This window comes from Tenebrio molitor, chromosome 7 (assembly GCF_963966145.1).
Source record: "Tenebrio molitor chromosome 7, icTenMoli1.1, whole genome shotgun sequence".
NCBI classification, from domain to species: Eukaryota; Metazoa; Arthropoda; class Insecta; order Coleoptera; family Tenebrionidae; genus Tenebrio; species Tenebrio molitor.
The window spans coordinates 10,541,856-10,559,346 of record NC_091052.1 but is presented as its reverse complement, the minus strand read 5'-3'; the positions used below and the strand labels follow the sequence as shown (position 1 = coordinate 10,559,346).

General features: G+C 38.8%; 4 protein-coding genes across 5 annotated transcripts; 1 reads left to right on the top strand and 3 right to left on the bottom strand.

Annotated features, from left to right (window-relative positions):
• Nucleotides 1-236: 236 nt before the first annotated feature.
• On the bottom strand, nt 237-2,129 carry LOC138135337 (uncharacterized). The gene is made up of 4 exons (XM_069054039.1): nt 1,974-2,129; nt 1,756-1,917; nt 1,500-1,706; nt 237-1,455 (listed from the first exon to the last, which is right to left on the bottom strand). Exons 1-4 carry the CDS (start codon nt 1,989-1,991, stop codon nt 892-894), a joined length of 951 nt encoding a protein of 316 aa, XP_068910140.1. The 5' UTR covers nt 1,992-2,129; the 3' UTR covers nt 237-891.
• A 60-nt stretch (nt 2,130-2,189) lies between these two features.
• Nucleotides 2,190-10,381, bottom strand: insc (inscuteable). The gene is made up of 5 exons (XM_069054030.1): nt 10,195-10,381; nt 4,233-4,992; nt 3,673-3,900; nt 2,530-3,619; nt 2,190-2,477 (listed from the first exon to the last, which is right to left on the bottom strand). The coding sequence occupies exons 2-5, from the start codon at nt 4,979-4,981 to the stop codon at nt 2,346-2,348; spliced, it is 2,199 nt and encodes a 732-aa protein (XP_068910131.1). The 5' UTR covers nt 4,982-4,992; nt 10,195-10,381; the 3' UTR covers nt 2,190-2,345.
• Nucleotides 10,382-11,001: 620 nt separating this feature from the next.
• LOC138135331 (myosin light chain kinase, smooth muscle-like) lies at nt 11,002-15,488 on the top strand. The gene is made up of 7 exons (XM_069054031.1): nt 11,002-11,428; nt 11,726-11,770; nt 12,585-12,675; nt 12,724-12,927; nt 12,975-13,316; nt 13,365-13,517; nt 13,691-15,488. The coding sequence occupies exons 2-7, from the start codon at nt 11,737-11,739 to the stop codon at nt 14,658-14,660; spliced, it is 1,794 nt and encodes a 597-aa protein (XP_068910132.1). The 5' UTR covers nt 11,002-11,428; nt 11,726-11,736; the 3' UTR covers nt 14,661-15,488.
• A 906-nt stretch (nt 15,489-16,394) lies between these two features.
• RpS16 (ribosomal protein S16) lies at nt 16,395-17,400 on the bottom strand. 2 transcript variants are annotated; one of them, XM_069054045.1, is made up of 5 exons: nt 17,251-17,400; nt 17,151-17,195; nt 16,950-17,081; nt 16,662-16,776; nt 16,395-16,604 (listed from the first exon to the last, which is right to left on the bottom strand). In XM_069054045.1, exons 1-5 carry the CDS (start codon nt 17,284-17,286, stop codon nt 16,459-16,461), a joined length of 474 nt encoding a protein of 157 aa, XP_068910146.1. In that variant the 5' UTR covers nt 17,287-17,400; the 3' UTR covers nt 16,395-16,458. The 2 variants fall into 2 exon arrangements, with proteins under 2 accessions (XP_068910146.1, XP_068910147.1); XM_069054046.1 differs by having other exon boundaries at nt 17,266-17,359.
• Between the last annotated feature and the right edge of the window lie 91 nt (nt 17,401-17,491).

Below are 17,491 nucleotides of genomic sequence, written 5' to 3'. Positions count from 1 at the left end.
TAGCACTTTTTACACGAAAAATCGTAGTGAAAGTTGTACTTTTTTTGCATCATTTTATTCCCTTTCCGTGGACTTGGAGATGATTGTCAAGGCATACCTATTTTTTTTTTTGTAATTTTTCATAAATTTTTTGGATCAAATTTCTCAACTTACATCGATATGCAAAAAATAGTGTATGCAACACGTTATGAAAGTCTCTTTTTTCACTTCTTTGCTTGATTAAACCAGGGCGTAGCCCTGCAAATTCGTGAAAAAAAGTATGACTTTCATAACTAGTTGTACAAATAACTATTATTTAAAACTTTATTTTTATTCACTGTATTACATCAATTTATAATTATTAGAAATACAACATTTACTGTAATTCTTTCAAAACATTAACATTAAATAGCTATTTGTGGTGAAGACTGAAAAAATAAAAAAATTAAGTTACAATACGATACAAATACAAAAATACAAAATACACTTTAATACACCTGTGTATAATATTATTAAGGCTATTAATTTAAAATAATTAGTACGGTGAAATTTCACATATTTTCTTTTTTCTTCTTTTAGCAGCAACGATTATCTTTCCAACCCCGTTTGCCCGTTTCAATTAAAAATCACCAACAGATGAGATCTTTAAGTGCTAATAAAATGTTCCGTTTCATAAGCTTATCAGAATCGTCAGGAAAAACCACTGCTGAAGCTAATTGGTTAAACTGCTCTAACAAATGTTAAGAGCCCATCAAAGAAAAATTACTGTTAGGTAATACCACCATTTCCTTTAAATAGAAATTTATCGTACAGTAACTGCAACTGCTGTACGTGAACATGATAGTTATGTCTTCATCCTGATGGCGTCGCAAATGTTTGAATGAGATTAATGGTATTTTGAGCTTCCTATGGCTATTTATCATTTTTTGTGGTATTAATAGCATTATTGACAATGTCACTTAGAATTTTTAATTCACTTAAAGCACTACTAAATGAAGGTTGATCATTACCATTAGGATCAGCAAATACCAAAGGTAAATTTTCATCTAAATAAGAATATTCCATGCTGGAGTCCTTACAAAAGAGTCTCGGCGTTATCACTCCACTACCACTGGGACGATTATGCTGTAAGAAGTTTGTTATATGTGAAACTGGCAATTGTGAGTCATCGTCCAGGTCTGTTTTCCATTGTCTGGGTGTTGGCGCATAAACATCCCCTTCCCATGGTTCAAATTCATCATAATTTTCTTTTCCGTCACAACAAATCTTTTCCACTGAAGGATTTCGGGAAATTTGTATATTCAGTTCTTTCAGCGGCGATCGATTCTTCTTTAACTGGAGTCCTTCAGGCGCTGCATCAACAAATTGTTTCAATGCTTTTTCAGATTTAGAACGAGCTTTTTTAATTTTTGCTTTCAGTTTTTTACAAGGTATCAGTTTCTCACTTTTCATCAGTAACTCTTTTTCCTTGAAAACCTATTTCAGAGAAATGTCACTTCAAACAACTGTTTTAAACTCACTCTGTACGGGTCTACTGCTTTGAGACAAACCAGAATATCTCTCCAAAATGTCATACCGTCTGTTATCTGCACCCGTTGTGTCCAAATCCCTTCAAATTTCGGAGTCCATGTTATATCTAGCTCAGCCGTGTATTGCGGTGCAATTTTTGCGCATAACCAGTTCAGCACCAAATCGATTTCTTCGCGGAAGCATACTTTTGCGATTACCTACACGATCCTTAAAAGTGGTACATAAAAAAAGAATATTTTGGCTTACTTCCACTTCAGAATTTGATGGATTTTCTATGTAGAGTCTTTTAGTTCTGATTTCTCCAAGATGAACATCTTTGAATGAAATAATCGGGGAGAGTGAAAATGTTTGCAGAGTTAAAACTAACGTATCCCGGTCACGCATTTGGTCCAACATAGACCCAAAGAACTAGGGATTAAAAAAGAGAGTATCAAAAAGTAAAAACCGTTTCTCCAGTGACTTACATCGAAATGAGACATCATCAGACACAACTATTGCAAGAAAAACACAAAAAAAAAAACAGAAAATGTAAGATTTGTCAACGCGATCAAGACAACAATCACGTATTTGATGTTGATACACACAGTTCAAGAAGATGTTATCTTTAACAGCCTTCAACAGAGTTGTTTTTATCGTCACTTCTTGTCCACCAGGTTAAATTAAAAAAAAAGACATTTAGGTACTGTCTAAAATAGTTTTTATTTTAATTTCTTTACAATAAAACTATCATACAATAAATAAAACAACAAAAAATAAATATTACAAAATCAAATGAACACTTTTGCAGGTATTTTAAAATGGCAGGAAGCTGATCCCTCTAATACTGTTTTCCTGTTCTACACATAACTCTCACTCTGAGTCGAATAGGCTAAAAACGAATCGAGTAATTTTGGTTCTACGAGTTCTTGAGCATCTTCAACACTAATGACGTCTCTTCCACAAGCATCTGCTATCTTCCTTAAAGTAGCCTAAAATAAACAAATCAAACCACTCGAGATCAAAAATAACTCCTGTACTCACCAGTGTTGCAACCAGAACAGCATCATTCGAAAACCTCTCATTTTTCTCCCTACACATCCTGACTAGTTTATCGACACCTCCTAACTCCACAACTTGAGCAGCGGCGTCCTTCTCGCTGCAAAGCCTGGACAAAGCAATGATCGCTTTCTGTTGCAATCGCTTCTCCACATCTTCACCCACATTTCCACTCTTCAGAAAACACAACAAAGCGGGAACAGTCTGTAGACTAGTCAGCTGTTTTCTTGCCGCCTCCAAAGAAGTCATATTTGCGATGAGCGTCGCCACTTGTTCCAAAAGGTATATGGACGCACAAGGTCCTCGCTTGTTCACCGATTCTAAAAGAACTTGTACGGTGTTCATGTGGAGCATGTATTTGATGCACTTGTTGTCCATCGTGGAGAGGTTTGCGAGAGCTGCGGCGCACAACAGCAAATTTTGACAACACTTGGTGGTCGACGCGAATTTGGTCAGAGATTTTACTAGAGCTTTGGAAAAGTCTTGTAGGCCTTGGATCGCGTGGTTGTCTTCGATCCAAGGCGCTGTGACTTGAGCTAGGAGGGCGACGGCTTCGGAACGTTCGGGTTCTGGTTTCGACAAGTCTTCGCCGAGAGTTTCGTTGATTATTTGCATCCCGGAAAACTTCTCGAACTGGCGCACGGCGAAGGTGCTGCAACAGAGCGTGGACAGCGCTCGCAAAAGAAGGCTTCTCATCGACGAGCCTTCGCATTTTTCACACAGGATTAGAAGAATTGGGACCACGTCGTTCTTGGTAAAGCTCTCGATGAGATTCTCCTTTCTCAAGCACAAAGAAGTTATTCCCGTTACTGTTGCTCGCAAGTCCAACTCAGAACAAGGATTCTCCAACTTCTCCACCAGCTTCTTCACCTCTTTGGTCAAAACGTTATGGAATATGGACTCCCATTGGGAGTACAGCTGAGCCAGCAAATTTAAGAGATCATCTGGGTTCGTTTTTCTTATGGCATCGTACTGTTTGCACAGTCTCTGACTCACTTCTCCAGAATGCGTCTTGAGGAAGTCCATGATGTTTCCGGCAAGACTTTGAGCCAGAGGTCCTAAGTGCTTCTTCTCACTGAAATTACAAATTTAACATTGCTTTCTCATCGCTTAAAAATATTATCATACCTGTTCAGATTCTTGTATTCTCTTTCAATGCACTCCGACCGAGACAAAATATTTTTGATATTCGTGGTCGTGTAAGTGGCCATGTGGGCCACTTTTTGGTTGAGTTCCCCCGCTATAGACTTAGACTGGAGAGTTGTCATGCATTCTTGCTGATAAAGGTGTCGTATTTCGTTCATCCACGTTTGTACAGCTTCGTTTTCAAGAGGTTCCGGTGTGCTCTGGACCACTCTTCAACAAAACAAACAAATTGTAAAATCCGATACAAACATTAAAAAAATATTACACTGAAGAAGTACGATCGATCATTTTTGTACGTCTTAACTAAAATATCAATAAAAATATTTTAGTTTACACAACTTCCTGTTCTGACAGTAATGCAACAAAAACTTTTATAAATTATATGTGTGGAGAATAAAGTTGACGTCATTTCCGATTTAATCACGGGAGCATTTCGAACGTTTCATCTTATATAACAGTGACTAATGAGCTTGTTGGGAGAAATTACAGTTGAGGAAAAATTTTTGAAAAAGTTGCAAGTAGGGAAAGTGAAACCCACATACCTTTCTTGTTGGTACTTGAGATACAAATTAAGCGGCAACTTATTTCTGGAGTGTCTCATTTTACTCATCGAGCTCGTCTTGGGTGTGGACGTGTGTTTAGGTGACTCCAAAGCTCCATTGAAAAGACATTCCAATTCGCTTTCACAGTCGCTCGACAACGAGTGATTTCCATTAAAAGAAATTTCCTCGTCGTCTCTAACCTCGGTCAAAACTGCAGGTGCCGATTTATTGAGAACCGCCTTCCTCGACTTCTGCACGAGAGGCAGACTCCGCGAAGCTCTCAAAATTTCAAAACTCGGCGTCACACATGAATAACTTTCGTTGCACGCTATTTCACTACTGCTAGATGAATGTGTTGTGTCTTTTGCGCTCTTTGAATACTGATGATTGAACGCGTCCTTCACGGATTTCTTGTCCCGCGTGGAACTGAACAGATTCCTGCTGACTTTTGGAGAGTGCTTCGCGTACAAGCGGGACGAGTTCAGTTTGATGTTCTTGTCGGGAGTGGTCTTTTCCTGGTAGTTGATCGATAGATTTTCCGGTTTGTTCCCCGAAGGCGTGTTCTTGCACAACTCCTGCGACAACTTCTGGACGGCGGCGTTCTTCGACTCCTGCACTTGCACAGGAGGGGAGGTTTCGGTGTCCGAAAATCCAGAGTCTTGGCTTCCGGGGCTCTCCGACACTTCGCGCCATTCCAGACTTTCGCTCGCCCACCAGACTTTGCTGGGGCTGCGCTTGAATTCGCTCATTATGGCTTCCTCTGGAAATTACTAACGACTTTAGCATTCAGCTTCGAGGTATTGAATTAGTAATCTAATAAGCGTGAGTCAAATGCGACGACCGATTTGCTAATTAGGCTGCTTCTGCCCCACCAACCACACAACCAACACGCAAAAATAATAAACATTACACCAAAATTTGAATAATGTAAAACAGTAACCGCCAATTATTATACTCTCACATCTTTGATGTCAACAGATTTTTACTTAGTGAAAATCAAGATCTAATTCGCTTAATAAATAAATAGGTAGGTAGTTCCGTAAATTTACCTCGTCAAGGTCTTTCTCAAATCTGTTACTTACAGATCTACTGCTTCTTGGAATAGCTCAAACCTTGTTGATTTTTTTTATTACAACAAAATATGATTTACAAATCAATATTATTTTAATTGATAAACAATTTTTGAGGTTAGATTATTTGAGACAAGCATCCCTAAAATAAATACTTGGGGTTTAAAGCGCTCACCCTTGTCTCGCCCTTTAAAGTCATAAATTACTAGTCGCAAAGGCGGGACCAGGTGTCGAGATTTACAATACCTTCATGGTAAGGGTACCCTGCACCCCTATGTACAGCTATGTGCTTGCATACAAATCATATGTGCTTCTCCCAACGGTTTGCAATCATTCAGAACAAGTTTCGCATTTGACCTAGCATTTTCTTGTAGTGTATCGCAAACGCTACTTAACAACAATTGAAAAACTCTGTAGCGTCTCGTGTTAACGACGATTGCAAAGATTTGTCAATTGCTTCAATCCACCCAAGTGTCCTGAATTTCACAACGATAAAGGAAAATGTTTCGGATTTTTGAAAACTGTGTTCTCATCCAACTCTAGATTGTTTATCTGTCGTAACTTTGCATTTTAATTGTTTACAAATACACATGTGTTAACGTGTTGTGTGACCTGTCCTTGGTGAAAGAATTTTATCAAACAAAATATTTTGGTCTGCATTTCTTCCCATTAGAGTCACAAGTTGATACTTTCCTCTTCATATCAGTCCAGAATAATCTCAGAAGCTTCGGCGGTTAAAAAACGAGATACTGATCTTTGCTTCTGCTTTGCAAAAATTCTTGTTGGGCATCATCATCGCGACCCGGAAGAAACCAAACCAACCGATTTGATTCTTTTCAAATAAGTGAATTAATATTCTAACACGAGTTTTTTTGATAAAACGCGACCACTATCAGCTGTAGTACAGTGGTAAGGGGGGCCAACAATAACCGATTAGAGGGAACATAACCGTTGTGAGCAGCTGCACTAGATTGAAAGCTTCCATTGTGATTTTCAGCGCGTTTTGATTTGATTTCGCGATGATACACATTTACTCGATTTTCGTTGTATAGCCGGCCGTAAAGATCTCATTTTCTATTGATGATAGTTTCCTTTGGAACTTTTAAATTAATTCTAAAATTGAGTCGAGTTCAACGATCGTGATTCTCATTAGACACCTAATCAACAGCGACGAAGAAATTTCCCCGGTGTGATTTAAAATGTTTGTGTTTGATAACAAAACACTTACATAACTCGGATTAAATACTCAATAAAGGTGTGGAGCTTATCGTGTTATTTGCTGTGACTCATCGAATCGATTAAAATAATTAACTAAAATTATTAGTGGAACGTTTTCATTGGAACTTCTTTCCGACCGCTATTTTGCATTGTCGATACTAATTAAAGCCGCGACTGACACGTGTCCGTTACTCTTTTATTCTGTTTATTCTGCTACATAAATAAATATTTGACAGGACGAAAGTCAACAAGCCGCTTACCACCGATGTTTGTATTATTGCAACCTATTGATTTCTATTCAACACTCGTGTCAATTTACTTTCCTGTTTTATTCATAATCGAGTCTTCGACCTTTCGATCGAGACACGTTGTAATCCTGCATTCACCCCACAATGTCTTGTTCACGCACGTGCCGGTATCACACGACACCCCCGACGGCCACGCTTTTGGCCACCGGAAGGATGTCCAAGTCCCTTTACGCTTCGTAACTTTACCAGAAATGGATCCCCCTGGGCCATATGGTACCGGAAAAGACGCCTCATTATCTCCAACCGTCTTCGTATTGTTCCAACCGAGATTCGACCAGCGATAATTAACACCTGCGCCACAACAATACAATTTTTTTCCGAATTTTGTAATTTCCCCACACTCGAGGACCTCATCGTCTACGCTCGAGCAATATGACTCAGTGCCATATGGATTTGATGGTCACAACAAAGCCAGCTGCAACCACCACATGTGCGAGGGTGACTCTTTATTTGCAGACTCGTGTCTGGCACGTGGCCACCTGGTTATTACTTTGTTGTTTCCGCAAAGCTGCCGCTAAATCGTGTCCAGTAGCGATATAATGAGATGTTCCAAGCTTATCTCTTGATTCGAGGCCATCGGAGACTTCTCACAAAGAATCGCGAGAAAATGATGATCGAGTTGTAAAAAATGTTAATCTAAGCATTACACGAACGGTAAATAATTACGAAATGGACATAAAATAATTGGGTAGTGCTTGGTTTGCTTTCCAAATATGTACTCTTGCAATTGTTCGCATGATAAAAATATTTTCATTTGCATGCGAATAATAATTGAAAGTTTCGTTTGAATGTTAATTTAAAAAGCTGCAACACGAATATGTTTACGTGCTGGTATTTAAACACGCGGTAAATACTAAGGACATCACAAACGGGATAACTCTTTCCTGTACGAAGTGCTTGTTTCTCAACCAAGTAACCACTTCAACTCACTAATAATGGCCAACTCGTCGCTATACAATAATCTAAAAAATATTTTACGCTAGTCTTTAAACAGATTCGTAGAATTATGTACTGTTGTACAACTTGTAAAATTCACTGCTGTTAACTACAATAAACCGATTTAACTCTTTTACATTGTGCTGCACACGACTGTAACTGTTTCTATAATTTGAAATTCCTATCGCTCCACTCCAAAATATGATTGTGAAAAATTGTCACCAAAATAAGCAGCGCTTCTGGTTTTGTCAACACAGCAACTGTCAATATTGTCACTGTTAAGTGGCCACCGCTGTGCCAACACTCACACATCCTTCTAATTATTTTTTTTTAATTTGCATTTTATTTTCAGCGACTGCACTATCAGATTTCTGCAATTTTAGAGGCCAAAGAAATACTACACTTGCGTAACACGCACCATTTCTATTGTCGGCGTCAGGGACGCGCAGAAAATGAGTAAAGTCATTGCGAATTAAAACCAAACTTGATTAAATTGTTATTTCGTGAATCGGATGGGTTGACATGTTATCTAACACCATCTAACATTGAGTCAACAATGAAATTTGATTATGTAACGGCGTGGATTGATCATTTGATCAAATTATGGGAGACCGTGATTGCCGTTAATCTTGGAACTGCACGCTAAGAAGTCTTGTAGGAATGCCTCATCCAGGAAATTAACAGTGGTTAAAAGAATGGAACAAAAAGCGCTGCGCTTAATTTATCTAATGTGACAAGAGGTGATGTGAGAGTGGGACTCGACAAGGAAGAATTCACAGTTCTTGCAGTTTTTCTGAGTCATTATGATATTACCTACTATAAGTTCAGTAATGACCCCAGATTTTTAACAATATTAGATAACACCAGTCAAAAAAATACCGTGTTTGGAAAAATGTTTTACCTAGTTTTGTCAATAAATCTGATAAAACGTGTTTGTGTGCTTTACTATTTTTAATATGTACTCGTATGTACATATTTGAATTGATCATTGATTTAGGGGCGTAGGTATTTTTAGGTTTCAAGTGGCATCGCATCTGGTTTTTGAAAACCACTTGACTAATAATTATGGCCCCATTAGTCTAATCGGACGATTTGACTGCAACTGCCTCGTCCACCACTTTCCAAATTTGGACAAGTAAAAATATGTGTTTTATCTATTTTCTGATGCATTTGATACGGTTTTCAATATAGATAACACGAATTTCGAAATACGTACATTCCTCAAAGTTTGTCACAATTTGGTTGCGAAATTATATGAGAAAAACCCGATGGTTTAGAACAAAAATAATTAGGGTAAGATGGCGTGAAAGCAACGATCGTGAACCTCAAGGTCGCAGTCAAGTTGAAGAGCGCAATAATTTGTTTATGAGTCGAATTTGTAAAATCACATCCTTAAGCCAGCGCATTACTGTTATTCGCATAATTGATGGCCACAATTAAGTAATTATAACTTTACGACATGTGAAGATTCGGCTTTGAAGTCCGAAATTATGAAACAGGTTTGCAATATGTGGTCTTCAATCCGGAAACATTGCAAACAAACGATTTTGCACCTGAGAAATTACTGAGTAAAGTGACTAAGTACAATTAGACTTCCTTTGTATGGAAAACAGTCGATCTAATGCAATTATAAAACCATAAAGCAAAAACACTGAATAATTAATAAACCTTGAGATGATTAAGTCTTTTTATTCGTGATTTGTAACCTTTGCATGACGATAGTTTCCGCGGAATCGGTTTCAGCGTGACTCGTCTCAGGTTGAATCATTAGATGCTGGGACACAACACAAGAAAAATATTTGTCTTGAGTTTCAACTGTCTATCGGTTGCAACAGTGCAACAAAAGCGACTTTAGTTTTATGATACGTTTGATTGTTGGTCTCTTGCTTGATAATAACATTTCTTGGCGACCTTAACATCACACTGTACGGTTTTCCATCACCTCGTGATGATACTTATCAAAGGAATTTACGCGAGTAACTTGATGCTTGTCTCTTTAAAATAAAACAAAGTTGGAGTTTGTGTTGTTAGTGTGAATTTGTGTTTAATTAATAAGTAGTAAAACTGAGTAACAGTAGTGACTTTTTCAATGGCAAATTCCATCTAACAATTTGTTCTGCATCCGTACCTGCGTCACTTTATTTTGTGGTTTCTTTTGAAAGTCGAATGATAAATTGCGAATTGATGAGCGTTTCAAATTTCGTTTACCATTTGTGGGTAATGGAATTAGACGTTTAATATTCATAAGGTATAATTAATGCGGGCTATTCGAACGAAAAAAGAAACTGCCGGTGAAATTGTTGCGAACTCGACAATATCAAATTTCTGGGTAAGATAACGCAAATATATTTGAAATGTGTCGGCAAAGGCAATAAAAATGAATCAAATCTGTGGAAGAAATCTTCCACAAGAAAGTGTCACAAAACTCACGTTTTAATTCGTTCTAATCCAATGGTTCAGTGTCACCTTTTCAAAACATGGTCCAAGATTGTTATGCACTTCACACAATAATTTTATAAGTTGCGGTGGGCACGTTCAAATTTGTATTCGACGCGTTTGCATTTAACTAACTCGCGCGTTGCTCCAACAACTCATGAGTGGGGAATTTCTTGACAGAAGGGGACGAATTACGGCTTGTGATTGGACTAGCTGGATGTCCTGCAGCCTGACAACTTGAAATTTCATAATAAAGCTTTGCAAGTCTGGGTTTTATACCAACACTGCAACAAACTGTATAATCCGGCGCCACAATTCTATTCAGATTTTCTAGAAATTTGTTATGGGAAATTCCCCCTGCTGGCACCTACCCTCGGAAAAGGATTATAAAATCCAGGTAGAAAATGTACATTCGGTGCATACCCAAATGACTTTTGCTAGTTTGCAGTCAGCCAAGAGATTTTGTATAATTTTCATATTTTAGTATACTTCGTCCAGCGAGAGATTGGGAGATTTTATGCACTAGAATACATTAATTAGAGCATAATTTCAGGGCAAAAATGTTACGGCTTAAAGGATATATTTCAAATTTTACGTATGCTAGGTAGAATTTAATGATTTTTATGTCAATTAATCTCTCGCTGGACAAACTATATTTTAGTGCGTCTCACCGCAACCCACAATTCGCAGGTGCTTCCAGAAATAAATCCCCACAGATTATTTATTTTTAAGGTCGCGAACCTGCACTCGATGTCGCAACTCGTGGGCAACCAGTTCATTTCCATTTTTACATCTGGAGAATGTTAAAAATGAAGCGACGCTCCCCGTTGATTGAGCTTCTTGAAAACAAATCCAGCCCAGCAAATAAACTTTCCAGTCAACAACCCTCCACCATTTTTGGCGCTTTTCACCACACCCAAAGACTCTTTTCCGGTGGTTTCGGTGCAGTTTCGCCGCGTGAGCCAATCCCGTTCTGTGCTGGTTGATTTTTAAGAAATATTTTCATCGACGGTGGTTCTGCTAGCATGCGCCACGTGACTTTCAGATGCTTTTTACCAGTCTGATCTAATTTTGGCGAGTACCGACGTCGAGGCGCTGTCGACGTCTTCCAATTCACGGTTCTGTTGAATCCAGATGAAGTGTTTACCGAATAATTTCGATAATTAATGGAAGGAGAAAGATTCCAGTGGTAGGTTCAGCAGCGCACGATACACCCGATATTGCACAGGTAAATATTGAAAATCGCTTGTTTACGCTTTATTTCCGCCCAGCTTATTTATTAATGATCGACCGTGAATAGTCCACTTGATTTTCGATGCTCTTCGCTATCATTTTTCTGTCAGCGCTTCATCTGGCTCGCGGAAAACTTGTCATCGAGGCGTTTAATTTGAAAAAGTGCGCTGAGTTAGGGACCAAGGTCTCTGAGGTATATAAAGTTCGTGTTCTTGATAGACAGTATTTTTAGTACGAAATCCCGTAACAATGATGACTGGAGCTGTTTACAAAAATTTATAATTTGTTGCAGATTCCTCGAGCATGATTCGTGTAGACGAGACTGACCCCGTCGGTGGTGAGTATTATTTTTAAAAAGCTCCCCACGCGCGTGTTTTGGATCAAATTTTTCATATTCCAAATCGCTTCCAAAATAAATCGTCGACTCGGTATTTCCGTCCATTTTGTCCATTTCCACGGAATGTGGAAAACAAATCAATTTCTGGTCGACCACATTCCAATTTCGATCACTGAAATGTTTCAATGTTATTTGCAATAAAACACGTGGCATTAAATTGATACTAATGGGATATGCCAACAATGCATTGCAGATTGAGAAAGAGATTTTCTTTGTTCAAAGTTTTTGGCACACGACGTAACGGCCGCCTGTCTAATTAGGTTGTTAAAAAAGTTCAAATTTTCCAAATTCTTCTGGCGTGACACAAATCCATCTGTCTGAATTTTGACGCCTTTGAAAATTCTCTCGTTAACAAAAGGAAGAAGAAAATGACGAAAGAAAGTGGCCGTGAACCGTGACATTAAGAATAGAGATTTGGCAGTGCAGGTATCGATTGAAGGCGCATCTTGTTTTGTAAACAGATCATTCACAACAACCAAGCTGTCTCGTTTAATTATCTGTTGCGACAACTTTTTCTTGGGAAACGTCGCACACCTAGACCTACATCTTTTTTGGGAAGAATTTTAGGGCACTAAAAGAAACCAGGCCACATCAGTCTGTTCTACTCCATTCTTTAAACCTGACGCCACTATAACTCTACCTCGCCCTAAGCGTTTGGTTTTCACAAATTTTCATTCAGGCACGCGGCCAGTTGGCGCCTCCTCAATTTCGAAACACTGTTGCACAACTCCATTCACACCAATTACATTTGCAGAGGTCCAATTAAGCTTCCCCTACAGAGACGTGCACATCCAGAGGGGCGTCGACCCCAAAGAGTTGTACGACTTGGAGACGGAAGTCGGACGGTAAAAGCACAACCCACAAATTTGAGTATTCTGACTGGTTCGTTGCAGCGGCAAGTTTGGTACGGTGTACAAGTGCCGCGAGAAGGCCTCAGGTTTGCAACTGGCAGCGAAATTTATAGCGGTCCCGAAGAAGGAAGACCGCAGAAATGTGGAGCGAGAGGTGGACATCATGAAGACGCTCCAACACCCGAGACTCATCCAGTTGTACGATGCTTTCGAAAACGGAAAAGTTATGTGCGTTATTTTGGAATTGTGAGTGGATTTTGCGTTTTGACTTGGTGCTAGGCCAGATTTTGCAGGATCGAAGGAGGGGAACTGTTCGAGAGAGTCATCGATGATGATTTTGTGCTGACGGAGAAGAGTTGCACGGTTTTCATGAGACAAATCTGCGAGGGAATAGATTTCATCCACAAGGAAAGAATTCTGCATCTGGACATGAAGCCCGAGAACATTCTTTGCTTGACCAGAACGGGCAACAGGATAAAGATAATCGATTTTGGTTTAGCTAGACGTTTCGATCCAGGCAAAAAGTTGCAAGTACTGTTCGGTACTCCCGAGTTCGTGGCGCCTGAAGTGGTCAATTTTGACACTATCGGATTTGGGACTGACATGTGGTCGGTCGGTGTTATCTGCTACGTCTTGTAAGCACTTAATGAGTTTAGTATGAGAGAGGCATCAATCTGTTGCAGGTTGTCTGGATTGTCTCCATTTATGGGTGCCACAGATGTGGAGACCATGGCCAACGTGACCATCGCCAAATACGACTTCGACGACGAAGCTTTCGTGGAGATTTCGGACAACGCCAAAGACTTCATCAGGAGGCTTTTGCACAAGGACGTCAAGTGAGTATCTTTGAGAACACTTGTTTGCACTCTTTTCCTTGGCGAATGCGGGAAAAGCATGACAAAGACCCAAATTAGATGGCCGATCGACTAACTTGATTTTGACTGTTTGGGAATCGTTTGCATGCTTTTTGCCCCCATTAATCGTACTAACCGGGTCTTTGTCCTTGCAGCCAAAGAATGTCGGCTGAAGAGTGTCTAAACCACGAGTGGTTAAAGCGAAAAAAGACGACCATGCCGAGATCGTCGTCGATGGACGTGACCAAAGACAACTTGAGGCAATTCGTTGAGCGTTGGAACGAGCACCCAAACTCGCCTTACGTTTTCGAAATAACCTCCCACCTCATCTCGCCCACGTGTTCGGGGGGCCATCAATTATCCGATTCGTTACATTCGCTGGTGGGGATGTCGCCTTCACCTTGTGGATCTTTGGCATCTTCTCCTGGATCTGACAATGCCTTCCTGACGATTGACATGAATAACGATCTGCTGATGCCTCCGACGCTAGATCACCTGCGCAGGTCCTCCGACAGCACTTGCATTCTCAAAGGTCCTGACGTGACCGAGCGCATCAATCTAGCCGAAGAGATTCGCAAACTCTCCGACAAACTATTCCAACTGTCGAACATGTCGACGTCCGTTACGAACGACTCTTTCGACGAGTTTTCCTTACCCACGATCATACCGGCCAGAAAAGAACCTCCGAACCATTCCGTCGTTGAAAGAAGCATCCCGATCACGATCGAGAGCTCGCCCGGATTGCCCAGAGACCATCCGGAGAGTGTCAACTGTGGCGTTCCTTGGAGAAGGACAAAATACAGACTGAACCACATGAGCAGAGACGTACCGCTGATGACCAAGAACTCGCACACACCTTTTAACGGTTTTGAGCCGTTCAACCAATACGACAGCGTCAACAATAATAGTTCCAGTCCGGACGGAACCAAAAATTTGTTATTGAGACTGCTCGAACAGTGGGACGGACCGCACGGTCCGGTCAGACCTAATGCTAGACATGGATCGGTTTCGACGGAATGGAGCGAGATTGACTCCTTGGGGCAAAGATCCATCAGCACGCTGAACAGTTTTTTCCAGTCTAGGGCCACCAATAAAAAAATCACCGGTTTTCATAATCAACAGTAACACTAACACAGTTCTTTTAAGTCTGTATCTTACTAACGCTTGCATTTTGTTTTGGCTGTTACTTTTGCACTATGTTTTAAGCCGAACTTAAGTACTTCGGTTCCAGTAGTCAGTAAGAACAACAGCGATCACATTTCAGGACCATACACATAAGAAATAGTCGTTTAGGACTAGGTTAGTTTTTTTTAATTTTCTAATTTACTTAACCACATTTTGTTTTTTCTTCTGTGATGTCATTGCTGTTGTTACGTACATATTTATCGCCCCCCGATGTATACCACTTTAGATATTATTGGATTTATCGTTGTCCTAATGCTTATGAGAAGTCGGTTTCGTAAACACACAATTCTAAAAATGAATGCAAATATTTTGCGCACTTATATTCCAAACAAAAAATGTAGAACGCCGTATCTCTGTTTATTTGTTCTTGTTTTCAGTTTTCTCAGATGAAAGAAAAAAGTCGTTTTGGATGTAAACATAGTTACAGATGTTACGTAAAATATTTGGCGTAATTTGTTTTTTGAAATTGGTTCAACAGTTCGAAAAGTAAATGACAGTCATCGGGCAAACAGAGCCGGAAGTGGATCACGTTTTGATTCCACATTATAAACATAGAAGAGAAACTAATTAATAACGGAACTGAACTTGTCATAAGCTCACGCGAACAGCAAGCAACAAAAATTGGTGCTTTTAAATTTAGTAAAAATTACGCATTTCACAATTTTTATTATTAATAATTGGGACCAGCAGACTATTTTAAAGTTAAATGTTTGAATGTATGTAGGTGTCACCGTTGAATAAAAACCGACATAGTAAAGTCTAAAATAAGTAATTTTCATAACAAAATGTCCCTTCTTTCAAGAGGTATTCCGCCGCCAAACTTTTGTCCATCCCAAATATTTCCACTGTCCAGTCAGCATTACCAAATAAATAAACTAAAAATAGCAAGCACAACATTGCGTTTATCACAGTATATGTATGATTATTTTTTCTAAACTATACAGTAGTAAAAATTCTTAATAAATTGGCAGAAAATAACGGTAATTACGTAAATAAAAGTAATAACTGACGAAGTTAAAAGAATATTAGAAATAAAGATTATTACATCTCATTTTAATGGCTTGCCTTTGAATTGTGTCTCCCCTAGTGGGTGTTTAACGGTCAAACGTTACGTCAGCAAGTCATAACAACATATCTAAAACGATTACATTTTTTTTAAACGGCCTGAAATTCATTCATTACAGCCACATCAAATTATTAAATCATCAAACACTTGTGTGCCAGATTAAAGAAATCGTTGGCATGAGGCACTAATTGGATGAATTTCTAAATTCCATGTTAAAATATCGCTGCTGATAAATTTGAACATTTTTAGAGAGAGAATGACTTCAGTTGAAGCACTGGAACATCCCTGGTTGTCCATGTTAACTGTACATCCAGAAATGGAGCTCAGTAAATCAAAATTGAAAAGATACGTCATTAAAAAGCGTTGGGTAAAAGCCGTCAATACGATCATAGCTTTGAAGAGAATGGGCGCAAAAATCGATACTGGTTTAGTTTAAATATTCATTTAGTTGGAAACAATTCTAGTCATGCAAATTCCCTTCATAATCAGTTAATCACATATATTTTTAATTTAAAGTTATCGTTAATTGTAAATGTGTACTGAATAATTCCCTGTTACATGAAAACTTATGTAATTATATTTTTTTGTGAAAAATAAATTTACGTTGGTTTATTTCAATTAGATTTTATTAGAAATAAGAAAATTTTATGTATCTTAGTGTGACACATCAACTTAACGGTACGATTTCTGGTAGCGAGCACGCGCACCTGGACCACCGAATTTCTTGGGCTCGCAACGGCGGGGATCTGCTACCAACAAAGTACGGTCATATTGGATAAGAATGTCCTTCAATTCCTTTTTGGAAGCTTCATCCACATCTAAAACAATTCTCAATGTACATTACACAGAAAAAAAAAACACACTTTGGCACTTACATTTTTGGTAGTATGCTACCAAAGCTTTTGAAATCGCTTGTCTGATGGCATAAATTTGAGAGACGTGACCGCCACCGTTTACGCGGACTCGGATGTCAACCGCGGAAAATTTGTCCTTAAAAATAAATAAAATATCAGACTAAACATTCACCTACTTTTTGTTACTGCAATGAAAAAACAAAAAAATCAGATAAAAAATTATTTCATCTGCAAACACATCAATTTCGGGATAAACCATCATCATACAACAATTCCAGACTTTGGTTTACAATCTTTGAAAAAAATTACCTTGCCCAAGAGTAAAATGGGTTCTTGCAACTTATCTTGCAACATTTTTGGTTCAACCTGACTCAAGGGGCGTCCATTTACCCTTAAAATGCCTCTACCGCGCTTACAATAAGCTACAGCAGTAGCTGATTTCTAAAAAATGCAAAATTTGTTATGCACAAATGTATACACGTGTGGTTTTATAGGTTAGGCCGCCCTTACCTTTCGGCCAAAAACTTGAACCGAATGAATTGGCTCTTTCTTCGGCTAAAAAACAAAGTAATATTAAAAAATCCAACAAATTATGTTTAATAATCACTACTTTGTCCGAAAATACCTTTTGTAAGGTGGGATTCATCTTGCTCGAATTGACACAACTTGTAAAAGGAAATTAATGGCCGCGAATGACAATTGACAGTCGACTGAAATAGTCAAAAGGAGCTCCGGAACCTTATTAAATTGTGTAAAAAGGATATTAAAATATGTACGATAAATTACAGGACACTAAAAAATTTAATAAAACCTAGTTCATAGAATTCACTGATCCGTTTCTTAAATAATAT